Raw genomic sequence first — 27664 nt, forward strand, 5'->3', positions numbered from 1 at the left:
CATAAAGGTAAATTTTCATGGCTTCAGATTAGGCAAATATTTCTTAGACATGATACGAAAAGCACAAGCAACCAAAAATAGATAAATTGACTTCATTAAAATTAAAAACATTTGTGTGTCAGTAAATGGTATCAGGACAACTGGATGGCCATCTGGAACAAAAAAAAAACTTGGATCCAAACCTGTACCCCAAGGTTGGATCCTTAAACTGTACCCTAAGGATAAGCTCCAAATAGATAAAAAATTTAAACATAAAAAATATTAAAATACTAGAAGAAAACATGGGGTTATTCTTTTATAACTCCTATAATGGGAAGACCTTTCTAACTGTAATTGAAAATTCAGAAGACACATAAGAAAAGATTGATAAATTCATCTACATAAAATGTTTCTAGAAAATCCTGCATGGAAGAAAGCACTATAAGCAAAGTAAAAAATCAGGAAAAAATATTTGCAACTCATACTCAAAATAAGCACTAATCTTTCAATATAGAAAGAGTACTTGAAATCAATAAAACCAAGACCAACAATCAATTTTTTTTAATGTACAAAGGATATAAACACACAGTTTAACAATTCACAGGAAAGGAAATACCAGGGTCTCCCATGAATATATGAAAAGTTTTCATATTGCTCCTCAATATGAAAAGTTTCTCAAAATTACTTCTAAAATAAATGCAAATTATTTTTCTCTGATCAGATTGGCAAAAATCCACTTTGTTGCATGGAAACAGACACTCTCATACATTGTAAATGGGGGCACAAATTAGTGCAATTCCTATGGAGAATGACTCGACAATATCTATTAAAATAAAGTGTTTATTCTCTGACCCAGAAATCCCTCCTATGGGGCTTCCCTGGTGGCGCAGTGGTTGAGAATCCGCCTGCCAACGCAGGGGACACAGGTTTGAGCCCCGGTCCGGGAAGATACCACAAGCCGCGGAGCAGCTAAGTCCCTGAGCCACAACTATTGAAGCCCATGCGCCTAGAGCCCGTGCTCCGCAACAAGAGAAGCCACTGCAATGAGAAGCCCGCCCACCGCAACGAAGAGTAGCCCCTGGTCGACGCAACTAGAGAAAAGCCTGTGCGCAGCAACAAAGACCCAACGCAGCGAAAAATAAATTTAAAAAAAAAGAAATCCCTCCTATGGAAATCTACCTTACAAAAATACCGGTTACTATACAAAATGGTATCTGTCAGGGAGACCAGTCACCAGAAAATATATAGTATCTGCTTGTATTTGCTATGGAAACTCTGGAAGATTACCTGAGAAACCAATAAAAGTGGATACCTGTTTGGGAGGGATGTACTGGGTAATCGAAGGCACGGCTGGGAAGAATCCTCACTGCATACCTCTTTGTATTGTTTTTGATTTTTGAACCGTGTGTATGTGTTGCTTATCCAAATTAAACAAATAAATGCTTTTTAAAAAACTCACAACGGTTCTTTTTTGTGAAGATCCATGTCCCACAAGGCCCTCCGTGATCTAGCCCAGGGTTTCTCAGTCTTGGAGCTCTTGACAGTATTGGGGCAGGATCATTCTTTGTCGTGAGGTGGGATAATTCTTTGGTGTAGGGGGTTGACTTGTATATTGTAGAATGTTTCATAGCATCTCTGGCCTCTACCCCATGGACCCCAGTAGTACTTCCTCGGCTGTGACAACCAAAATGTCTCCAGATGTGGCCAAAAGTCCCTGGGTCGGGGGGATGTGGAGGGAGGTAAAATCTTGCCCAGTTGATCATTTTGCCTCATCGCCCACAAATCTCCCTCACACCCTGAACTCAGTCCCTTTAACCTTTTTTCATTTCCAGAAGACCCCTTGCTACCTCTGGCCTGGGGGCCTTTGCACTCATTGCTCTATCTGCCCGGAATGCTCTTCATCACCCCATCTCCTTCTTCCCTTTACTGAGTTAATCTATTCACTCTTCCTATTCCTGCTCCAAACGCACTTTCCCAAGGAAGCTCTCCTGCCCTCCCAGCAAGGTGAGAGCCCTCTAGTGTGCACCCTCAGATCTCACCATCCATTTCCCTCCCAGCACTAATCATGACTGGTATTTCTGCTTTGATTAGTTGTTCACTGTCTGTCTCCCCCGACCTAGACTGCAAGCTCCCCAAGGGCAGGAACGCCTCAGCCTTGCCCAGGGGCTGCATCCTCAGCACCTGTGTGACAGCACCAGGCACGTAGCAGATGCTCGGTGGATACTTGCTGAGGGAAGGTGGTGTCATGGGATTGGCCGGAACCTTTCCTGCTACCCACCCAGAAATACCTCTCTCACTGGGCTTCCCTCCACCTGCATTTCCTTCATCACAGCCTCCTCCGAGACCAAGTATTGCAGATGTCCAAGGAACAGACAGGAGAAAGGGGCTCTGTTTCAGGCTTAGCGCTGGGCAGTTTTCGCACTCTCCCTCATTTAGACTTTATTTTAGCTGTAGCTCATTATTATCCCCCAACTACAAGTGAAGAAATTAAAGAAGCAAAGGCTCAGCCAGAGCTGCTCAAGGTCATGCAGAACCATGATGTGAACTCTGGTTTATCTGAGTTCAATGTCTGGGCTTGCTTCTCTCAGCTAAGCTGGGCTTTGAACCCTGAGTTTCTGCTCTGAGGGATCAAGGAACACCACGATCAGAGCCTTTCTATTCTCAAGGTGTTTTCACATCTCTTTGATCCAGAGTAGCTCTTACTGGTCCCATTTTACAGATGAGAAAAATTAAGGCCCAGAGTGGTGAGGGGACTGAGTCAGAAAATGACTTTATGACATGCCTGCTACCCCAGCCCTGAGCTGCAGCTCCTATTTTAGTATTCTCCAAACTCCAGGCATTCATAACCTACTTTCACAAACGTTCCTATAGCCACATACCACAGGGCTCATGTCTCCTTAATATTTCCCTCCAACTAGACTCAGCATTTTAGTTAAAGAAATGTATTTAAATGGAAAACTTTCTATCGCTCCCATACGTAGAAAACAAGAATCACTTGTCATACGTAGAAAGTACCCACAAAAATAAAGACATGAAAGCAAAGCAAAATGGCTAGATACCACTGCTGGCTTTAGTCTCTGGGCCTGAGGCTTGCTCTTTCTTTTGTAAAAGGCTAATTTGGAAAGGTTAGAGAGTTAAAGTTCTTCCTCACCCTACTGAGACTTTCTCCCCAGCATAAGCAGATGGATTCTACATGAGTCGATAAAGGAATATTTTTCTCACTGTCTGAGTCGATGTTATTTGATACCTTGTCCTCATGACCCCCAGACTCTCTCCTGTATTGAGGCCCCGTGAAATGGGAAACACGGCACATCTGCTCCTCTGATATGAGTGTGTACCTTACTTAAGTAACAACGCTGTTAGTAATTATTGATGGTGAGCGACATTCACTAAGGGCCTGGGCTTAGCAGGTGGGTTCCCACACCACCTGTGATCCCCACATCCCTGGGAGGCGAGGAGGACTACAGGCACCACATTTGACATGAAACCGTAACGACTTAGGACGGCCACTCGCTACTGAGCACGGTTCATCCCGCCGCAAAGCTCAGGTGAAACCCCAGGGTACCTCAGGGTTATCCCTCCATACAGGAAGGAGATCCAGAGCCAGCCCACCAACAGGAACAGCAGCATGAGAGGGAAGGCGAAGATGAACCAGGAGCCGAAATTCACCACGTCGCACTGTGGGAAGAAACTGGAGAAAAGAGGGAGGTGAGAGCCCGCCGAGGTCAGCCACGCCGATGGATGCACATATACTTACAGAGGAAAACTAAAGGAAGCATGCTAAATATTAACAGTGGGATTGAACGTCGTTCCAATTTTTTTTTCTGTATTTTCTGAGTGTTCTATAATGTGTCTATATTGTGCATGATCAGAATAAACTAATAAAATTGTATTTGGGGAGCAAAGACCAAGGAGAACATTCAGGGCAGCCATTTCCCTGTCTCCCCAGGTTCCCCGATGGGGATTCAGAACCCCACATTAACCCCATATTCCTTTCAAATACCCTCCTTCCTGACCAGAAGGTCCTGGCTTGTGCAATTAAATGTTGTATATGATTTGCATGTAATTTGCGTGCACTTTACTCAAAATCCTTCATCTTTGATACTTCTACTTACAGCTCCAGCATTTTCCCCCTAATTTCTTTTCAAGTCGGAACAAAGGCTTGCTCACATCAGAGCAGACAGGCAGCCTAAAAACCCTCTGATAGCAAATGCCCTCCCATTCTCCCCAACCCCCAACTCAGGATCAGCCCCTGAGGCCCCCAGAGCCCAAGTCTTTCCTGTCCAGCCCTGGGGATGTGCTCCAGCAAGAACTAATACCCAACACTCTGCTTTGTCCTCCCAGTCAACTGCCCGTTTGCTGGCACTTCCTGCTAATGGAGGAGACTAAAGGGTCAGCCCAGATCGTCCCTACATCTGAAGCAGGGCCATCTTGGCTTCTGGTTTTCCAGTCTCACAGCCAAGTCTTGCTCAAAGAATGGAGACAAAAAGACACCAAAGGTTTGCAGTGGGCTGAAATCAACTGGGGAAATACTGATACCTGGCCCCCATCCCATACCTCCTGAATCAGAATCTCTGCAACCGAGATCCAAGCATATTTTTTTTTCACCTTCCCTGGAGACTCTAAAATACACCCATGGCTGAGAATCACTGTTTTTCATCATACTCTTAAAGTCAAAGGATTTGAGAACCTGAGAATATGGTGCAGGGTTAAGGTTTTAAAATTGGTTCATGAGGTAAGACATGGGCGTACTTAAGTTTTCTCATGAAAATAACTTTGACTACCCACAAGTATAGTACTGATTTATGTACACCAAGCCCACTCTCAGGAAGACCAACCCAACCAGCTTTCCCTCCATCATCCCAGTAAGTCCTTGATTCTTTGGTTGAATACCAGATAAAGAAGCTGGCCAGCACATGTGGCCATGTTGAATATCAAATAATTTTGTTGCTGTTTGTTTGTCAAATGCTTACATTCATAGATTAAGTGCATCTCTACTGCAATGAAATCTTAGAAACCCCACCTCTCAGAATCCTGGAATCTGAAAATACTTAGAATCTTGAAGGATTCTAAGGATTTTTTAAATCTTCAGACTAAGAGGTTTGGAATAATGGAATCAACGACAAGCCATCTTGTCGAATCCTTCTCTGATTCTCACGCCCTGACAGATGGCCACCCAGCCTCTGCTTGAACAGTTTCAGCGATGGGGAGATTTCACTTCTTGGCAGAATCCACTCCACTGCTGGCCCGTGTGGCTGGTTGCAAAGCTTCTCACGGCACATCACAGCCACACACCAACACCTCCCACCGGGGTTGGTTTTAGAAGCAGATGTCATATCATGTCACTCCTCGGCTCTCAGCTCTCCTCTGACTCCCCATCTCACTTTTAGGAAGAGCTGCGTCCTTACAATTGTTGCTTTAGTCTGGCCTCTTCTTACCTTATCCCCTTCTGAACCCCAGCCTGGCTGGTCTTTGTGCTGTTCCCCAGGACAGTCCCACCTTTGTACGAGCTATTCCCTCTGTCTGGGATGCTCTTCCCTCCTGTGTCCACAGAGTTCACCCCCTCACTTCTAAGTCTCTGCTCAAATGTCACCGTATCAGAGAGATCACACATCCATGACCAACCTACATAAAACAGCATCACTCCTGTCACCTCCACTCCATTATTCTGCTTTATTTCATAACTCGTCACACCAACATGTTATATATTCTTTTGCTTTTTCCTGTATTGCTTGTCTCTCCCACCAGAATGGAGGTGCCCCAGAGTAAGGACTTTGCTGGGGTTTGTGCATCGCTGGCTCCCCAGAGCCTGGCCAATAGAAGACGTTCAACAGACACCCCTGAATGTTGGATGGAGGAGGAGAAGAGTAGAAGGAACAGAAACCCCAGTGCTGGGGAGGGGGGCGGCGCTGGCTTTTACCTCTTGAGCTGGCCAAGCAGGATGAGGTTGGGGGCCGTGCCCGTGAGGGTGGCGGTGCCCCCGATGCTGGCCGAGTAGGGGATGGAGATGAGGAAGCCCTTCCAGATGTTCCTGCGATATTCCTCCTCCTTCTTAGAGTTAGCCTGGAGATCCGTTGGAGCCTCTGCCTCCTCAGGACAGTCTTTGCTTTAAACAAACCCAAAGAGAAGCCATTCAGAAGACACTCAGAATTCCTGGCCTCATGGGGAAACACACTGCCCAGGACGGGAGAGCTAAGTGAACTTTCTAGAAGGCAATTGGCACAGGCTCCAAAAACCTCTAAAAATGTGCAACCCTTCAGCTTAAGTGTTCTACTCTGAGAAGTTGTCCTAAAGTAATAACTGGTATTAAATATAATTTAAATGGAAAACAACCTAAATAACCATCAAAAAGGGATTGGCTAAAAAAGACGATCCTCTTTCTGGATGGAATACCAATGCAGCTATTAAAAATGGTGATTTAGATGGGTGTTTATTAAAATGAAAGATGTCCATTATATAAAGTGAAAAGGTAGGTAAAAGCACTACTTAGTTTTTTTATTTTAAAAATATGCACATATTTCATGAATATATAAATATTAAGAAAAGGCTAGAATGGTATACACAAAGTTGTTTTGGTGCCTTTCTTGGGGACGGAATTATGGATTTTTTTCCTCTTTTGCTTTTTATTTGTACTATCTGGGTTATTTTCCTGGTACAGTTGAGGAGTTTGGGGGAAAAATAAAATTAAGAATTGTTAATTATATGATTAAAAGATAATGATGTTGACACAAATTTATTGAGGTGAAAAGATGTCCACTACACTCCATTAAGTGAGATGATGCATTATAAAGTGGCATATGTAGCATGATCAATTTTTTTAAATAAAGAACTGCACTTATGTATATAGAGAGATATCAAGAAACAGTCTAGAATCGTATTTACTTAACTGTTCTAATCTATCTTTCGGAGTGAGATACTGAGAACATTTTTCTTTTTGTTTAAGAGTTTTTTTCTTTTACTTGTGCAATTATAAAATGTTTACAAGCAAATAAAACTAAGAATTGTCCCTGCCTACCAGATCAATTTCTTTTAAAGAATGAAAGATAGTTCAAATATCTTCAGGCCTTAATTACTAACATGAGGGGCCCCTTCTCCAGAGGGCAGTGGGGATGTGATCTGGGTCTGAAAGGAAGACAACGGCTGGAAGCACCTGGAGACAGATGCCTTGGCCTGACGTTTCAGGGTGAGAGGCCTGGTCAGGAATCTGTGGCCTCCCTCAGACCTGGGGCCCCAACCAGACTGAGCCTCACAGGAGAATGAGAGAGGGAAAGGGCCCTCAGGCTCGTCTTGTTCACTCCCTTCCTCGTTTGGATGGGAAACGGAGGCCCCCGTAGTGGGGCTGGGGACTGCATCCAGTGGACATGGAGTTCCAGAGAGTGGGGATCAGCTCTTTTCCAAAAGACTCAGCACAAGCTCTGCGTGGGCAGGTGGTTCCCAGGTTGCATGGTAGTGAGTAGCTGGGCCAACTATAGAACCCATATCTCAAAGCTGGACTCAAAGCCTCCAAACAAGGTGCCAGGAAGGAGCGCAGGCCATGGGATAAGATAAAATGTAAGATCATGTCCCTCCTCTGCTAGAACCCTCCACCAGCTCCCACCTCATTCAAAGTCAAAGCTATCTCAATGGCTGATGAGGTCCCACATGCTCTGTCCCTCTACCGTTATCTTCCTGCCACACAAGCAATCTCTCTGACCCCCAGGTCCAGCCACACTGGCTTCCTGGCTGCTTTGAACTCTCAGGACTTTTGCACCTGCTGGTCCTTCTGCTGAGAACTCTGTTCCCACAGATCCTTCACCTCCTACAGCCGTTTGCTCAAGAATGACTTTCTTAGTGAGGCCTTCCCTGACCACCCATTTAAAAACTGCCCTTTACCCCAACCCCATCCCTAGCCTGCTTTCCTGCTTTGTTCTCCTGCATAGCACTCACCAACCTTCTGACACACCATGGATTTTACTTGTGTATTTGTTTCTCCACAAGGGCAGGGTTTTTTTTTTCTGTTTGTTGCTGTATCCCTGACAGTACCTAGCTCACCGTAAGCTCTCTATAAATATTTGTTGAATGAATGAAACAGACCTGACTGATGCCCAGCAATGCCTTGAGCAAGTCACTTCACTTCCTGCTGTTTGTTTCATCACCATTAAATCGAGATAACAATGCCATTAATAACAAGCATTAATCCGTGCATGGAAGGCCCAGAAACCTGCTCTAGCTACATGTTCTCATTTAATATCAAAACAGCCCTATAGGGTGGGTTCTGATATCATGTCCAGTTGGTAAGTGAAACTAGCTGAGGTTCAGAGAGGTTAAGTGACTTGTCCAGATCACAGAGCCGGTGAGCGGCAAAGCCAGGCTTCAGAGCCAGGCCTGCATGGCTCTAAGCACCCAGATCTTATCCACACTGCTATATACAAAAGACACCAAAGACTAAATGTGCTGTCATTGTCAAGATACTTCCTAAGTCACACAAGTGCGAAGGGTGTCTCAGGATATTTTTTGTCTTTGGAGCCGCTTGGTCTGGTACACCCTCTCCTCCACGACTGTCGTGTGGCTTGTGCCTCCTGCTCTTCTGGTCCCTCCTTCTAGACCCTGCACCTCAGCAGACCTTTAGGGATTTAATGTGCTCCCTTGCTCTTCCCACATTTGCTTTTTTCAAGGAGCCTGGAGCCAAAGCTATAAATGGTGGAAACTTGGGCATTAGGTCATTTGGAGAAAAATTGGGGGGTAGGCGGAGGAGCATTGAATTCTTGTTCATCATCTCCTTATATCAAGCACTGGCTCCTCTGTGCTTCACCAGGAACTCACTCTTCCGTGCCGGCAATAAATTGCATCTCCGTGGGCACAGTATGCAGGCCGTTTTTCCGCACAGCAGCTAGGAGGAAAGAACACGATGTCTTTAGTGTGATGTAGTAAATGGGACAGGAGTGTCCCATTCTTGTGCAGTCAATCAAGAGTGCTTCCTGAGGTCCTGACCTATACGAGTCATTGGATCCAAAAAAAAAGATACTCCAAATTCCATCCTCCTGTCCCACCCATCCCTTTTTGGAGAGGGCTTCAGGCCCGCGGGCAGGGAGTTAGCTGCAAGGCTGCTTGACAACCCATAACTCAAGCCTAGGCTAACCTGAGCTGTCATTGTCAAAGGGATGTTTGGGAAAGACTAGCTCTAAGTGGTAATGGGTCAGCAATGGGATGGGTGACCCCAGTCTGCCATACCTTCAAAAAGCATTTATTGAGCACTTACTGTGTACTATTGACTATGAGCTTGGGGTACACAGTGAATAATATAGGACAGTGTCCTTGCTCCCATGAAAGTTATATTCTAGAAAGGGAGACAGACAATAACCAAATAAAGAAAACTTCAAGTTGTGATGAAAGTGACAGTGGAAATGAAACTGGGCGATGTGATGGAAAGTGACTGCAGCGTGGGGAGGAGGAGCAGGTGGACTCTTGTGATCAGGTCAACAGAGAAGACATATGAGCTGATGGCACTTGAGCTGAGACCTCAAGGATAAAAAAGAGCCAGTCATCTGAAGAGTTGTGGGAAGAGGGGTGGGGGCAACAGGAACAGCAAGTGCAAAGGCCCTGAAGTGAGAGTGTGTGTGGTGTGTTGGGAAGCAGGAAGGAGATCAGTGGGGCTGGAGGGGCACGAAGGAGGAGGAGAGGTGGGAGAAGAGGCAGGAGTGAGGCGGCAGGAAGTGGTGTGGATCACACAGAGGTCTCGGGGCTCACAGTAAGGACTTTAGCTTCTCCTCTGAGCCAGATGGGAGTGGAGCCAGGGGAGTGTTTGAGCAGAGGAGAGTCAGGACAGGATCTGACTTCTTTTTTTTTTTTTTTTTGCGGTACGCGGGCCTCTCACTGTTGTGGCCTCTCCCATTGAGGAGCACAGGCTCCGGACGCACAGGCTCAGTGGCCATGGCTCACGGGCCCAGCCGCTCCACGGCATGTGGGATCTTCCCGGACTGGGACACGAACCCATGTCCCCTGCATCGGCAGGCGGACTCTCAACCACTGCACCACCAGGGAAGCCCTGACTTCATTTTTAAAGAAGCCCTTGCGTGATAGGTCAGTCTCCCTGCAGGAGCCTTGGAGTGTCGTGGAGACAACTGAAGGGATTCAAAGTTTCTGTAGCTGAAACCATCACAAAGAGCAAAACAATCCATCCCAGGGCATTGGAAATGTGACTGGTAGCTGAACACATGGGTTCAGGGTTCAAGTCCTAGCTCCATCACCCGCTTTGCGACCTTAGATCAGTGTGGTTCCCACCTGGGGTCGATTCTGCCTCCAGGGGATACTGGACAATGTCTGGAGACATTTTTGGTTGTTGCAACTGGGATGGGGGGAGTTGGGGTGCTACTGGTATCTAGTGGTCAGAGGTCAGGGATGCTGCTAAACATCTTACAGGACATAAGTCAGCCCCCACAAGAAAGAATTATCCTACCTAAAATGTCAAATAGTGCCCAAGTTAAGAAGCTCTGGCTTAGATAAATCCCTTGATCTCCTTGAACATCTTTAATTCATAAAATGGAAGTAATAATTCCCCTAGAGTTATCAAGAGGATTAGAGTTGACTTATTTGCTATAGACAGAATGTTTTCATCACCCCCCAAATTCATACGTTGAATCCTAATCCCCAATGTGATGGTATTAACAGGTGGAGTTTTGGGGAGGTGATTAGGTCATAAGGGAGAAGCCCTCATGAATGGGATTAGTGCCCTTATAAAAGAGACCCCACAGAGCTCCCTTGCCTCTTCCACCATGTGAGGACACAGTGAGAAGACGGCTGTCTACAAACCAGAAAAAGGCCCTCAACAGACACCGGATCTGCTGACGCCTTGATCTTGTACTTCGCAGCCTCCAGAACTGGGAGAAATAAATACCCAGCCTCTGGTATTTTTGTCATAGCAACCTGAACAACTAAAACGTCATTTAAAGCAGGGATTAGCAAACTTATTCTGTACAAGGCCAGTAGTAAATATGAAAAGCTATATGATCTCTGTTGTAACCACTCAAATCTGCCATGATATCATGAAAGCAGCCATAGACAATACAGAAATGAGTAAGTGTGACTAAACATTTATTTTTGGATACTGAATTTCATATAATCTTCACGTCACAAAATCTTCTTCTTTTGATTTATCCAACCATTTAAAAACATAAAAACTATGCTTAGCTCACAGGCTGCGTGAAAAACAGGCAGCAGGCTAGGTTGGGTGGGCCCAAGTTTGCCAGCCCCTGATTTTAAAAATTTAACAGGAATCTGAGCACTCGTGGGGATTTAGAAAATGTGGGTTACTACCAAGAAAGAATAAAAGAGTGGTCCCTGAAGTCTGCAACTGGTCTGACCCAGATACGACACATCATTCTCTTGTTGGACCTAAATAATCTTACACATCACCGACTTCAGACAAAGTCACTCTGAGACTGATAAAATGAGACAGAGCAAGGACACCTCATAATCTCGTTTAAGTGCAAAGCCATTTGCCACCCACAAAACATCAAGCTTCCACTTCTCTTGCTAAATAAATGGTTACTTCTTGCCTAATCACAGGATCGTCCCCAGTCTCTGACAGCACCCAATCTAGAGCAAACCCTGCTTCCTTAGCCCCCATCCCCATCCCAAATGACCCAACCAAAGCCCAAATCCTATGAGAGGTGCTTTCTAGCACCCTCTGAGTTGACTGTAGTCGCCCGTGGTGTGTGCTCTCCCTCACTGCAGCAACGATAACAAACTCAACCTGTTTAACTACAGATGTATTCCTGGGGGACTTTGGCCACGTGGACTGGGTGGAAGGGTCTAGACTCCAGCCTCAGTTCTTTCCCTGTCTCACCAGGGTGCTTGGGGAAGTCCCTTCCCTTCTCCACTCTGGGCTGTTCTTTTCCTGCTGGTACCACGAGGGAGCAGCATTCCATGGTGGCTGACTGGGTCATTTTTACTGTGCCTGAGGCTGGCCCTGCTGACCACCAGCAGGGATCTGAAGGCTAAATTCAGATCAGCTCACCCTGGGCCATGGGGACAAGGGCTTCAGGGCTCCCGTGATGGGAACACATGTCCACATGCAACACACGGGGCCGGAGGCCGGGGCACTGAAGCAGGAAGTGAAGGGCTGTTAATAGGACACTGATGCTGGTGGGCAAAGTCGCTCCCCAGGGGATGGCCAGACAGGAAGAACCCTGACCCAGTGACTCCCTACCCCCCACCCATCTCTAGCTCTCTCTGCACCCTTCTCACCCGGGTTGGGAATGGCTGTCACACAGCATCAGATGTCCGCAGAGCTCACCAGCATCTCGGGTATAACAATAGGCCACCTTCCTCAGCCCTGGATGAACATTAGAATTTGCTGAGAATGCCCAGGTCCCACCCTGGAGGTTCTGGTTTAGAGGCTCTGGGGACTCAGTATTTTTAAAAGCTCTGTAGGTCATTCTTTTGGGCAGGCAGGGTTGAGAAGACTCCCCTGAAGTTAGAGATGGGGAACTGAAGCCTCCAGTGGCTGCCCATGACCTTAGAGGGGGTGAATGCTCACCAGTTTGCCACAGTCCTCACTTGGCCGCTTTTCTCAGCCATGGAAGCTGGTTGCTGCCAGCATCGGAGTTGGAGAGCCCTGATACAAAACTGTACGTGCTATAGACGAGGCAGCGGAAGCTATTCATACACACACGGCTATGAACAGTAATTATCTGTAGCAATTAAAATTAGGAAGGAGGGAGTTTCACTTTTTCTTTATGCAAATTAGTAATGTGAAAAAATTTGATACCAAGCATTATTTTTTTCTAATGATGATGATAAAACCAATGAAGATGAAGTTGAAAAAAACTTGGAAAACCAAGGTGCTACTCAGCCCCTAGCAGCTCAGCTACTCTTAACCATTTATCCCGGGTCATCCCTGTACTTCCTGTGACCACAGTGACCCAAGTGACCACACGAAAACAGGCCAAAGTCTCCAAAGGTTCTGACTTCCCTGGGTCCAGAAATCGCAGGCTGGTTAGGAGCTTGGTGCTTACGTAAGATCTTATTCAAATAATAACAATCCCTGAGTTTATATTGGGTGGGGGAACTGAGAACTTTCACATTTGTAATCTTACAGCAGCCTCAGAACAGACTGGGAGAGCTGGGCAGGGGTTATTACCTTCCTCTTTACACCTCGGGAAACTGAGGCCCGGAGACACGGGGGAAGCGTGGGATCAAGATGACCCACTGGGTTAATGGCAGAGTCGGGCTTGTTCCCAGGACTACTGATTCCCCACCCCTTGAATCTCACCCCACCTCCAAAGGCACCCACCTGGCTCTGACCTGGAATAGCTAACTCTAATCGAAACTCCCCGGTATGACTGAAATGTTCTTGAAGTCTGGCACACAGAAGGCTCTCAGGAAAGAGTTCTTGTATCAGATTAGGTAAACAGCACCCCAGGGAAAGTCAAAGGTCCCCAGGATAGGCAGTTTTACATCCATTAATTTACTGAGTTCTCACAACTACCTGGGTGGTAAGGATTAATATCCCCATTTTATATATGAGGAAACAGGCGTAGAACAGTTCAGTAACTGGTTCGTTTATTTATTTATTTATTTCACACACTTATTGATTATCTACTACGTGCCAAACAGTGTTCTAGGTGAACAATACTATAGTTCACAGCAATGAGAAAGATTGACACAAGCTCCCATGGAACTTGGAGTCCATGGAGGAGACAGGTAATAAACAAATCCTTCTCAACTAGCAGTCATAGGAAACTTCAAACTGAGTCAAGGTGTAGGGTCCTATTACCCACTCTTTCTAATTCCTGGAACTCTTACACTGGTTTTTATATAATAGCAATTGTATAACTGCCACGTATTAACCATATCTATGTGCCAGGCTCTCATTTCTCATGTAAGCCTCACAACGATGTGTACGAAACGGGTGGTTTTGTCCTCATTTTATAGATGAGAGAAGAGCCTCAGGAAGAGGTCCCCTCTCCCAGCCTCATGAATGAAGCGGGAAGAGGAGGGCAATGCTTAACTCAGCTTACAAGATTGCTTTTGGAATGACAGCATCTTGGGCATTCCTAAAGGAAAGGCATGGGTGGCAACCTAGCCTTCTTTGGGCAGAAAAAAGGAGGGGGAAGAGTGGTAGAGTTTAGATTCAAAAGCCAAGTGGGCCCCTTACTGGCTGAGGGACTTTGGGCAAACACTTCACCACTCTGTGCATCAGTTTCCTCCTCTGTAAAATGGGCATGATGATAGGGCCACCCTTGCAGGGCTGACGTGGAGGATCTAAGGAGAACATGCATGTAGAAGGAGAAGCCACCACCCATGTGGCCCTGGTCCCCCAGGCAGTGCAAGGAGCAGAGTGTGTAAAAGAACTGAAGAGAAGCAGCAGGGCTGCCCTCCAAGGCTGAGGATCTGCAGGGGCTTGTCCAACAAGCCCTGCCCTGCCCCAGGCTCTATCTTGTTCTGGCTTGTAAGCACAGATTCCAGATTCAGACAAAGCTCAGCAACTAACTCACCATGTTGCTTTGTGCAAAACATTTTGCCTCTCTGCCCCTCCGTCTCTTCGTCTGTAAAATGGGTGTCACCTACTCCATAGTACTGTCATGAAGATTAAATGAGCTAATGGGTATGAAAATTTCAGCACAGTGTCTGGCATAGGGTGGGTCTTCAGGAAATGGTAGCTCACATCATCCTTATAGTTGCTGCTCTGGGTGTCCCTCAGGGACTTAAAGCCTCCAGGAGCCTCCTCGCCCCTATCCTGGCCCATAAACAGAGTCTCCACTCCCTCCACTCCTGTCCTTACCTCCTGCCACCATGACAGAGCACAGAAACTGGATGAAAGAGAACATCTCTCTTTGCACTGGAATTACCCATTTTAGGTCTTGGGGCTGATCATTAACTAATCTCCGCTCTCTGATCCCGCCGCCTATGAAAACAGGGGTCTGCCCCAGCCTCCCAGGGTCTCCTGCCTCCTGACATCCTGCAGCGTAAGCGAAAAGACTCTGGATTTTGCATGACGCTGTGTGTGACCTTGGGCAAGTCCCTTCCCCTTCCCGAGTCTCAGGTTTTTCATCTTCTTTCATATAACGAGGGAATTGGCTTTCATACTTTTTTTTTTTTTTTGCCACTAAACTCTTAGAAAAAACATCTTCTATGGGAGGCAGAACAACAGAGGTTAAGAGTACAGGCACTAAAGTCAACCAACCTGGATTCAAAATACCAGAGCTGCTGTTTTGGAATTATGTGACCTTGGGGACTACTTTAACCACTTTTTAAATTTCTTCCTCCATTTCCATTGCTCTAAATGAGGTCAGAGCTAGCTCCACGTCATTCAGATGTAAGGCCCTTAGATGAGACCTTGCATAAAAGTAAGTACTCAATAAACATTGGTGATTGTTACTTGGAAGCTCAGGGTATAAAGTAGGTAAAGTGGGGGCAGCTGGGTTGAAATGAGAGACAGCAGAGTTAACTGCTTGCTGCCACCCCAAGGTGACTATGAGGTATTCTCTTGGAGCCCCAAGACTCAGGGGAAACAGTTTGAAAGCTGACAAAGCCAATACTAGGCTCCTACTAAGGAATACTAGGGATCTGCAGACTATGGTCCATGGGCTGAATCTGGCCTGCTGCCTGCCAGCTGTGGTTTTCACATTTTTAAGTGGATGGCTAAAATCAGTAGAAGAATAATATTTTGTGATGTAAAAATTATACAGAATTTTAATTTCAGCACCCACAAGTAAAATTTCATTGGAACACAGCCACGCCCACTCATTTACATATTGTCTATGGATGCTTTCTCCCTGCAAGGGCAGAGTTTGAGTAGTTGTGACCAAGTGGCCAGCAAAACGTATTTTACTGTCTTGTCATTTACAGAAAAAGTTTGCCAACCCCTGCTACAGAACATCTCTTCCCTTCCATGTGGAAGACTTTGACCTTGCATAGATCCCGGCTCTACTGTTTTACCAACACTATGATTGATTCTTCACCTCTCTAAACCTCGCCTGTAAAGTACTTATAATCATTTCTAGCTTTCAGGGTTGTCACGGAAATAAAATAATCAAGACCCTTTACTGCACGATGGGGAAATACCCATACCACAGTAAGTGAGATTAACATAGGTGGCACATGGATCAATATTTAGATTTTTAACAGATATATATTTATTTTCACGCATATGCGAAAACAATATAACTAGCACACAAAGCCCATGGTTTCGTGGAAAATGCTGTGTTCACTGGAGTAAATGATCCAAAGCTACTGGAGCAGATGTAGGATCCCCTCTCTCAACACGCACCTTCCATCTCTGGGTCCTAGGTAGCATCTCTCACCTGCACCATCCTATTCACATCCCAACCAGCAGGAGTAGGAAGCAGGAAGGGCAGTACTCAGAAGCTGCACACACCATTCCCACTCATACCCCATTGGCTAATCTTGGTCACATGACCACATCTAATCACAAGGGAAGCTGAGACATTCAGTCTTTTCTCTGCACAAGCATGTGCCCAGGTAGGGGTTCTATTACTAAAAGAACAAAGGAAGAATTAATACTGCAATCTCTGCCCACATATATACCAATTTAAAACTTCCTTTTAAAATACATTAAAAAAAATAAAATAAAATACATGTGTGTAAAGAAAGATGTTTTAAAGCAGACGGATGTGGCAGCCATTTTGCAACCATGAGGGAAAGACCAAGGGAATCACAGAGATACCAGTGAACAGCCCTGACATCCCTGTGCCTCTGAAATGACCCTGGAACTGCCCTTCTCTGACTTTTTGACATTTGAGGAAAATAAACCCTTGTTCTTTAAGTCACTGGCAGACAGGCATCCTTTTACCTGCAGCCAAAAGAATTCTCACTGATGCAGCTGATTTCATGGGGAAGAGAGTGGGCTCTGCAGCCAGACTGCCTGGATGCAAACTTGGGCTCTACCATTTGCTCGCTGTGTGACTTGGAGAAGTCAGTTCCCCTCTCTGAGCTCTCATTTAGTCACTTAAAAACATGGCAGCTACTTGTGTTTTGTTTTCTTTAGAACACAATTTCAGAGATATAAGTGAATCCAATCCCTCAGTTCATGGCACATTCTCACTATCTGTTGCACAAGGCCACTCTTTCTGTTTTATTTATTAATTTGGTCCATTTTATCCCCATTTCCCAATCCCATCCTTCCCAGAGCAACCATTGGGATGCGTTTAATGTGTAGCTTTTCCTTTGTTTATGTTCTTGCAAACGTTTTGTCTTTTGTGAGTATTTTTAATTTACATAACGATATTGTGTTCTATATCTCCTTCTGGCTTTTCCAAACACAACTAGGTTTTATGAGATTTATTTATATAACTATATGTCCCTTTAATTCTTTGTTCCTAAAAGCAGCATAGTGCTCAGTGACGTGCACCCACCGCACTCAATCTCCTCCTTTACTGGCGATGGTGGCCATACCACAACCCTAAACCTAACCCGAACCCGAACCCTAACCAGCATACCACAGGGAATGCTGCACTAAACATGGTCACACGTGTCTCCTCATGAACCTGTGTCAGAATGCCTTTATCACTTGCATTCAGGGCCAAACTTCTGAGTTCCAGGGTATACGCACTCTTAATTTGATTAAATATTTGTAGAATGCCCTTAAGAAAGGCTGACTGTCCACACTGTCTAGCAGCGCAGAGTTCCAATGGCTCCCATTCCTACCAACACTGGGCACTATCCAGCTTTCTTATTTTTGCCAATCTCATTGAAATAAATCTTATCATTGTTTCAAGTTGTATAGCACCTACTTCATGAGGCTGTTTTGAGAGGCCAAGGAATTAATGTACGTAAAGTGTTTAACTCATTGCTTAGTACATAGTAAATGCTCAATAAATGCAAATTTTAAAAAAAGGTGCCATGGTTTGACTTAGTGAATTCTCAGTTATTATTATTAAACTTGGCACATAGTAGGTGCTCAATAAGTGCATCCCCTTGGCCTTCCCCAACACCCTCTGGATGTCCCCCCTCCCACTCTTCCACCTTGGTGGAGTTCCTCCCAGTCCCTTCCCACAGACTCACCTGCTTTCTCTTCAGTCTCCCAGCTGAGGTCTTTACGAACCTCCTGGCCAAAGAGACTCTTCAGGATGGCGCTGGCGATAGGCAGCATCATGGCAGTGGAGGCCGTGTTGCTCAGCCACATGGACAGAAAGGAGGTGGTCATCATCATCCCTAGGATGAGCCTGGGAACAGAGGGAGTTAGAGGCAGATCTAGAACTGGGGCCTCTGGTTTGTATCCCACTTGTTTATACATGGAAAGTTAAGGCCCAGAGAGGACAAGCTAGTGACCAAGTGGAAACCAAATCCACTCACCACGCTTATTCTAGATCTAAGGAAACTGACTCAGTGTATGTAAGTGAACTGACCTCAGGTGCCCAAGGTAAAATAGTTCTAAAGATACACCAACCCTGAAATTTCCTCTCCTTTGCCCACAAATCCTGGATAGCTCCCATTGCAGAATAAAGGTGTCTTGGTTTGGCACCAAGACTCTCCACTGTTTCACCTTAAGTGGCCTTCCCAGCCTCCTCTCCCCACCCTTCCCTTCCCACTCCTCCCAGGCACCCCTGCTCAGGCTCTGCTGAGCTTCTCGCCAGCTCCCAAACATGCCTTGATGTCCTGCCTGCCTGCCATTGCTTGGTCCCTCCCACCAACAGGAATCTAAGTTTAGTGATTTGCTTTTCTTTACATTGAACTCTTAATCCACCTGGAATTTATTTAGTTGTATAGAACAAAGTCGGATATAAGTAGAATTTTTTCGTAAAGAATACACAAATTATTCTAGCACCCACCACGTCTTGAATCCTTCCCTTTCCCACAGATTTAGATTTCTTCCAGATTATTTATTCTGTGTTTTAAAAATCTATTTCTGAACTAGTGTCATACCGTTTTCATTGTTGTAACTTTAAAACATGTTTGACAGCAGCCTCATCCATTTTTCAAGGCCAAATGTAACCTCCTCCAAGAAGTCACCCTATATCTCTCATGTGGGCTCACATTGCACCATGTGTCCCTTAGGTATTAAATTCTGCTCTGTGTTGGGATCAGTTCTATAGATGGAATCTCTCCCATAGGACTGACAGTTCCTCCATGAGGAAACAGCTATAGAGCCTAGCAGAATGCCTGGCCCAGAGCAGATGCTAGAAAATCATGAGTTATTCAGAACCTCCTTCTCCCTCATCGCCACCCCCATTCCCACCACAAAAAGAGCTCTCAAACCTATCCATTCAGTCCATCTCCACTGCCACCACCCTAGTCCAAGGTGGCACTATCTCTCATCTGGATCCCCAGAACAGTCTCTTACCTGGGCTGCCTCCAGCTTCTCACCTTCATCTGATCCCCACATGGCAGCCAAGAGGAATTTTTTAAAAAATGCAAATCTGGTCATGTCACTCCCCAGCTTAGAATTCTTTAAAGCAGAGATTGATAACCAGGGGGGCCATGGATATAATTCAGAATGGACATGATAGGGGAAAATACACCTCTATTTTACTAACATCTAATAGAAATTAAATATTTCCTTCAGTGATAAACATAAGCAAAAAAGTTCAGTATTATTAGAAGGGGAGGACTTCCCTGGTGGTGCAGTGGTTAAGAATCCACCTGCCAATGCAGGGGACATGGGTTCGAGCCCTGGTCCAGGAAGATCCCACATGTCGCGGAGCAACTAAGCCCGTGAGCCACAACTACTGAGCCTGTACTCTAGAGCCCGCGAGCCACAACTACTGACCCGCATGCCACAACTACTGAAGCCCGCTCGCCTAGAGCCTGTGCTCCACAACAGAGAAGACACCACAGTGAGAAGCCCGCACACCACAACGAAGAGTAGCCCCTGCTCGCCACAACTAGAGAAAGCCCATGTGCAGCAATGAAGACCCAATGCAGCCAAAAATAAATAAATAAATTAATTAATTAAAAAATTTTTTTCTCTATTAGAAGGGGAGTTGGTTACCAATAAAGATCACATTATACCATATCACATTATAATAGTTGAGACATCTTGGAATATCATTGACACTCAGAACTGCCTCAAAATTACAGTTACGAGGCTGTTGCTAGATCTCATCATTTATTGTGTTAATAAAGAAGTACATATAGTATTCTATCACAAATTTGTGTGGTTTAAAAAAATTGTTTGGATAAGTGCATTTTGCTGTAATTGTTGTGGTTGTTGTTTTAAATCCTATGTGTTGTGCCTTATGCATTTAAAAACATTACTGGGAAGGAATCCTTAAGATTCAACAAATTGCAAAAAAAAAAAAAATTAAAAGAACAACAATGACCTTATTTTAAAGGCCATTCAATCATCTTAAAATAAAAGTTGGAAACCTAGCTAGGGGGCCCGAGGCCCTTAGGAATGGACCCTACCTCCCTGCCTCTCCAAGGCCATCTTTCCATCCACTCCCCACCCACCATGTCACCTTGGCTGGTAAATAGAAAACCAGGATGATAAGAGCCAGCATTTACTGTGCAGGTCCAAGCTACTGTATCATCATTTTACAGGCAAAGAGAGGCTAAGTCACCTCCCAGAGCAGGAAAGGTGGGATTCAGCCCCAAGTAGTCTGAGTCAAACTGCTAATATGGCCCCCTCTAAAACTACTGGACAGGAATCCCTGGGGGTGAGGTCTGGGAATCAGCATTTCAACTGATTCCCATGTGATTCTTACGTGTACTTTCGAGAACTGCCCAAGGGTCTAGCACTGTGTCTGGCACACAGAGCGGCTCACTAAATATTTGAGAAATGAATAAACAAGTGGATGGTGGGACATGATGAGTTTGTTGCCCTGGATGACCAGAGCAGAAAGAGTCGGTTTGGGCTCCAAGAGATGTGGTCCCTCTGCCTCGTCACCTCTGGGCTGGACCCATTACCTGGCCTTACCTGGCCGGTTGGACCCCAGTGAGCATCAGGACCTTGAGGGCAATTCTCCGGTGCAGGTTCCACTCCTCGATGGCGCTGGCCATGATCAGACCGCTGAGGAAGAGGAAGTTGGTGTCCAGGAAGTACTGGGCGCAGACCTTGTTGGAGGGCAGGATGCCCAAGAAGGGGAAGAGGATGATGGGCAGCAAGGCCGTCACCGAGAGGGGCAGGGCCTCTGTGCACCAGTACACCGCCATGAGCAGGATGACGAATAGGCAGCGACCTTCCTGCAGGGGGGAGATGCAGGCCCAGGAGGGTCAGCAGAGCTTGGGGTGGCAGAGGGAGAAGAGGTCCTGGAGCAGGGCCCATCAGGGCCCATTCCTCGGGGAGGCAGTGGAGAGGGTAAGTGCCCAAGGCTCAGACTTTGAGCCGGTGGTGTCACCTATGTGAGCCTCATTTTGCTCAACTATAAAATGGGGAAGCTATATCTGTGCATTTTATAGGATTGTTTGACGATAAAATGAAATACCCCATTGTCTTAGAGGTAGACCCTGAGATGAGCATGAGAGGGAAATGTAGTTTGCTCGACAGGGAATCTCAGAAAGTTCTGGAAGGGCAGTGAGGAAGTGAAACAGAGAAGGACGCCAAGACAGTGTATTAACAAGAAGGTTACTACGGAGGGCAGCTGGGGCTCAATCTTGATGGGGACCCTAGAAGACAGTGTAGATCATGCCTCAGAGTAGTTCCCCTGGGGGGCAAGGAAGGTGGCTATTTACCTGCCAGCTCTTGGTCATCACTGGTTGAGGGCTGCTCATGGGAGCGTTAACTCTCCAGCACTTCGACCTGCCCTGTGCAGCAGCCAGATAACAAGTTCATGCAGAGCATCCAGGGTTCTGCAAGAAGCTATTGGCAGGTGCAGAATGGTAATTGCCAACAGGGATGTGGACAGAGCACCAGTAGCAACTGCTGCATCCATACACGGCATTTAGCACAATGTCCAACACTTGGTACCCACTCTATAAATAGTAATAATAATTACTGATATCTATTGGGCTAGTAGGTACCTGCTATTGTTTATTCCTCACAAAATCCCAGTGAAGTATGTATAATTATTATGACCATTTGGTGGATTGGGAAACTGAGATTCCAGGAGGTCAGTAGCAAGGCAACGGTTGTGCAAACAAGACAATCTGCCTCCAGAGCCAACTCTCTTAACCAGGTACCCCACAGCTGTTATCAGCTGAATGCTAGAATCTATGCATTCAGGTTGACAATGCAATTTCAAAGATTCAAAACAAAACGGAACTGTGGTTGCCAAGGCTGGGGTTAGGATGTTTGTGTTTTGCGGGGGTGGGGGGAGCTGCAAAGGAGCACAAAGGAAACTACTGGGGTGACAGAAATGTTCTAGACCTCGATTGGGGTGGTGGTTACATGGGTTTGTACATTTGTCAAAACTTGTGAAACTATTCACCTGCTGATGAAACAAGAGCGCAGTAATGGTAACATCTTCTGGTACATCAGTGACCCACAGGATCCATAACAAATAGTGTCTTATTATTCCCATAGTCACTATTTAAATAAAACTGCCTGCTGCCCTGACCTTGCTTTCTTATATTCTCTCAAGGCAATGATCTTGCATGTTCCAGTGAACACAGACTATTTCTTGGATTTGGTGCTGGCTGGTGCCATTTATTCTTCTTACTTCTTACTCATAGTAGGTTTTGTTGACTTTATTCAGTGTCCACAGCACACTGAACTGAATTCCATCCTAACAAGCACCATCCTAACAGAACATATCCTCAGCTACACAGCACAGGCATCAAACTATGTGCAGACACTACAATTAGTTAATCCATCTAAAGGGGCAAGGTCCAATGGTCCAGGGAGACCAATGAGATGGCTTTGGCAATAATCCAAGCAACAGATACGGGCAGCTAGGGTCTGATGGGAGCAGTGGAGGTAATGAGAAGTCGTCAAATTCTGGATCTATTTCTAAGATAGCTTTGCCAAGGATCTGTTATGATGTGTAAGGCAAAGAGAGAAGCCCAGGTTAATTCTAGTTGTTGGCCTCAATGGAAGAATGAGGTTGTCCCTTACTGAGAGAGGGAAGACTGTTAAGACACACCTACATCCATTTCCAAACCTTGAAAACACATCCTGAGACTCTGCTTAACACGCCCAACACTGGAGAATTTCCATTTCCCAAGTGCCTTAGCTTTTGTACCAGTGTTTACATTCTCTCATGCAATTTACAGACCTACAAAAAGTCTCTTGCAGGGGGAATTTTTGTAAGACAAATCCTCTTTTCCCATTTGTCTATTTTTTCTTTTGTTGCCTGTGCCTTTGGTGTCACATCCAAGAAATCATTGCCAAATCCAATGTCCTGAAGTTTTTGTCTTATGTTTTCTTCTTAGATTTTTATAGTTTTAGGTCTTATGTTTAGATCATGAGCACATTTTGAGTTCATTTTTGTATGTGATGTTAGATAAAGGTCAAACTTCATTCTTTTGCATATGAATATCCAGTTTTCCCAGCATAATTTGGTGAAAAGATTGTCCTTTCCCCATTGAATGGTCTTGGGACCCTCTCCAAAAATCATTTGACCACACAAGTGAGGGTTTATTTCTGGGCTTTCTATTCTGTTCCATTGGCTTATATCTGTCTTTTTGCCAGTACCACACTGTTCTGATTACTGCAGCTTTGTAGTAAGTTTTGAAATCAGGAAAACTCCTGAGTCCTCCAGCTTTGTTCTTTCTCAAGATTGTTTTGGCTATTTGGGGTCCCTTGAGATTCCACATGAATTGTAGGATGGGTTTTCTATTTCCACAAAAAAAACCCATTGGGGGGCTTCTCTGGTGGCGCAGTGGTTGAGAGTCCGCCTGCCGATGCAGGGGACACGGGTTCGTGCCCCAGTCCGGGAAGATCCCACATGCCACGGAGCGGCTGGGCCCGTGAGCCACGGCCGCTGGGCCTGTGCGTCCGGAGCTTGTGCTCCACAACGGGAGAGGCCACCACAGTGAGAGGCCTGCGTACTGCAAAAAAAAAAAAAAAAAAAAACCCATTGGGGTTTTGATAGGGATTGCACTGACTTTTTAGATCACTTTGGGTAGTATTGATATCTTAACAATATTAAGTTTTCCAACCCATGAACACAAGATATGTTTCCACTTACAGTCAGTCCCCTATTTCTGATGGTTCAACTTAACGATTTTTTAAACTTTATGATGGTGCAAAAGTGATATGCATTCAGTAGAATTTTGAAGTTTGATCTTTTTCCAGGCTAGCAATATGCAGTCTGATCCTCTCTCCTGATGCTGGGCAGTGACAGCGAGCCTCAGCTCCCAGCCAACCACACCATCATGAGGGTAAACAACCGATATACTTACAAGCATTCTGTACCCAGGCAACCATTCCGCTCTTCAATTTCAGTACGGCATTCAATAAATTACATGAGATATTCAACACTTTATAATAAAATAGGCTTTGTGTTAGATGATTTTTGCCCAACTGTAGGCTAATGTAAGTGAGCACATTTAAGGTAGGCTAGGCTAAACTATGATGTTGAGTAGATTAGGTGTATCAAATGCATTTTTGACTTATGATATTTTTAATTTACAATGTGTTTATTGGGATGTAACCCCATTGCAAGTTGAGGAAGATCTGTATTTATGTCTTTCATTTCTTTCAGCCAGGTTTTGTAGTTTTCATTGTACATGTCTTTCACCTCCTTGGTTAATTCCTAAGTATTTTATCCTTTTTGATGCTACTGTAAATGAATTATTTTCTTAATTTCCTTTTTAGATTGTATAGAAATGCAATTGATTTTTGTGTGTTGACTTTGTATCCTGCTACTTTGCTGAATTCATTTATTAGTTCTCACAGTTTTGAGTTGTTGGGGTCAGGGAAGAATAATTGTAAAACAAATCAACACCACTTGAAACGAATATTTTAAGAGGTCAGATTATTGGACACACACTTTAAAGATCGAAAGCAAAAGCAATAATATGGAATCAAATACCACGATTAAAAATTGCCTAAGTTTTGATTTCCTAACATCTTTTTGGTTCCTATACCAGGCAGATTCCTACATATCAGGGATGAGAGATCTTAGATAATCATAGATTTATAAGTATTTATAACTTCCAGGCCTTTGTCCAAGCAAAATTGTATATTGAATCACAAAATAAAACAGACAAACCCTGAGAGTAAAATTTAGTTAAAAGGAGTTTTTCTGGGAGAAGTGGGATGAGGAGCTCCCTACTGGGCCCCCTGTTCGCTCCCTCCCTCCCACCCACCCTGGCAAACCTAATACCTCCCTGATCCAGGAATTCAATGGAGGACAGTCAGACCATCGCCAAGCCCCCTGCTTTACGGATATGAACACTGAGACCAGAGAGGCCACAGATAGGTGTCAGGCATGTTTCTAGAACCCCAAACTGGGGTTTCCCAGGCAGCTGAGATCCTGCGCTGCATCTGTTATAGAAAAGGACCTCTTTGTCTCAATGGGTGCTTGGAGCCAAAAGGCATCGTTCCAGGGTTCCACAGAGGCAAACAAAGGGGCAGACCCAACCCAGGTACTCCTAGTACAGCAAACAAAGATGCAGGAAAGTGGCAGCACAATAAACAGCACCCCATTTACAGAAGCTTCTGGAATGCCCACGTTCTGCCAGTGGAGTTTCAGGGACCACCCTGGAAGCCAGTGAATCCAAAGGTTCAGACCACAAAAAAGCAAATTTGGCCAGCAAGGTCTTCTTAGGGCTTGGAACCTGTGAGTCCACAAATGGACCCGAATATCAGCTAGAGACAGTTTTCATAGCTCAGAGAGGTCAAGTGACTACTCTGAAGACACACAGCTTCCTAGAGATGGAGCCAGGTTTTAAGTAGAAGGCCATGTCCTGGCTCCTTGTGTGGCAGAAGCGTGATACCACTTGTCTCCATCCCCTTATCCTGCTTCATTTTTCTTCATATAACCAATTGCTGCCACCTGTATTTGTCAGTGTTTTCCAGAGAAAGAGAATGGATAGGACATATCTAGATACATATAAGAGGAGATTTGTGATAGGATTTGGCTCCCACAGTTATGGAGGCCAGGAAGTCTCACGACTTTCCATCTGTGAGCAGGAGAACCAGGAGAGTTGGTGGTGTAATTCAGTCCAAGGTCAAAGCCCTGAGAAGCAGGGGACTGATGGTGTAGGTTCCAATCTGAGTCCAAAAGCCTGAGAACGGGAAGCACCGATGTCCGAGGGCAGGAGAAAGTGGATGGCTCAGATCGAGCAGAAGGGAATTTGCCCTCCCTCCACCCTTTTGTTCTATTCAAGGCCTCAGCTGATTGGATGATGCCCACCACATTGGTGAGGGCAGATCTCAGTCTACTGATTTAAACGCAACCTCTTCCAGAGACATCCTCACAGATACACTAAGAAATAATGTTTCACCAACTAACTAGGCATCTCTTAGCCTAGTCAAGGTGACATAAAATTAACCTGAAAGCAGATTTTGTACTTTACTGGTTTTCTCTTGCACTAGAATGTAAGCTCTAGGAGGGCAGGGATTGTGTCCCTGAAGCCAAGAACAGTGCCTGGCACATAGTAGGAACCCAAAATATTTATTGAATAACTAATACGTGCTTCTGCAACTCAGACAGTGCTTACAACATGTTCACTATCATCCATTCAGCAAACATTATTCCTGACCACGTGCTAAGCACCAGACTGGGAGTTGAGACTATGAAAATGACTGAGACATAGTCAAGGCACTTTTACCAGGAAATCTGACAGTGCCAATCATAGGACCATTCTCAGTGGCTAGTTCTTCTCAAACTCAAATGACCTTATCAGACTCCACCCACCAAATATCCCTCAAGTGGTGTGCTGGTAAATGTTTAACAACTGGCTCTCTGAAAAAACTGTGGATGTATATGTTTGTGTGTGTGTGTAAAAGTTCTTGATTATTATTCAATTCACCTAAGAAGTCACTCATGTCATTGACCAGTGAGTTTAGTTCCACTATGAATGTTGGTTATGTTTTCATTTACATTAATTATTAAGACAAAACAGACACAATGAAGGAATATGTCAGAACGTCACTCACTTACCAATGGTGTGTCTTCTTTACTGAATCAAATGATGGTTTTCAAATACCAGAAGAATAGTCCCTCATTTTTTGTTCTAGTCACAATATAACAGCTATAGACAACATATTTTAAGTGTGATCTGTATTACTAACTTTTCTCATTACCTTCTTAAGTCTAGACAAGCAACCAAACAATGAGCTAAGCCCTGATTTGTAGTGTTTACTGATTTCTATGGTGTAAATATGCCCACATGGCTGATTTCAAGCCACCAAGTTACATCACTGAGCACAGTGTTGGAAAGAGATGGACTGTATCACAACACTCCACAGTCTTTCCTCCGCACGTATAGATGTAAATAACCTCAAGACCATAGATAATAGTAAAAAAATTAGGAAGTGATGAGTTTTGACTATCTATTACCTTTGTTTTGATATAATTTTTTAACCCCAATTAATAAAATTTCATTTTAAATAGTATCTATGTTTAACAACTAGCTAGCAAAATTCATGAAGATGTAACCATTAGGTCTCATGAGCCAGTACATGGGCTCCAGTCACTCTGTGGGCCTACAGGCAAAAGAACATCTATGGCAAGCCCCCAAGGAATCTGGGTCACATTCTGGTGCAAACTTGACATTCTTCAACCCATGTGTGGTACCATGCTCCATAATGCATCCATTGTTTAAAAATATACAATTATTTGCTGTCAGAGTTGGAAACTTGCTGCTGGCTTTGGAAGACACAACTATCCTGTTTTATGCACCACCTGACAGA

At 44.9% G+C, this 27664-nt stretch overlaps 1 protein-coding gene across 2 annotated transcripts in view; it reads right to left on the reverse strand.

Moving 5' to 3' along the window:
• The window catches only part of SLC13A3 (solute carrier family 13 member 3), a gene marked incomplete at both ends in the record, with an annotated part of 76187 nt that overhangs the window by 25239 nt on the left and 23284 nt on the right, over positions 1–27664 (reverse strand). Inside the window, 5 exons of one of the 2 annotated variants that reach the window (XM_079718285.1) lie at positions 3545–3670; positions 5900–6085; positions 8782–8848; positions 17986–18146; positions 20840–21105. In XM_079718285.1, the coding sequence (XP_079574411.1) occupies positions 3545–3670; positions 5900–6085; positions 8782–8848; positions 17986–18146; positions 20840–21105 (806 nt within the window). The remainder of the gene's footprint in view (positions 1–3544; positions 3671–5899; positions 6086–8781; positions 8849–17985; positions 18147–20839; positions 21106–27664) is intronic. The other variant, XM_079718286.1, reaches the window with a different exon arrangement.

Source organism: Hyperoodon ampullatus, assembly GCF_949752795.1.
Source record: "Hyperoodon ampullatus genome assembly, chromosome: 14".
NCBI classification, from domain to species: domain Eukaryota; kingdom Metazoa; phylum Chordata; class Mammalia; order Artiodactyla; family Ziphiidae; genus Hyperoodon; species Hyperoodon ampullatus.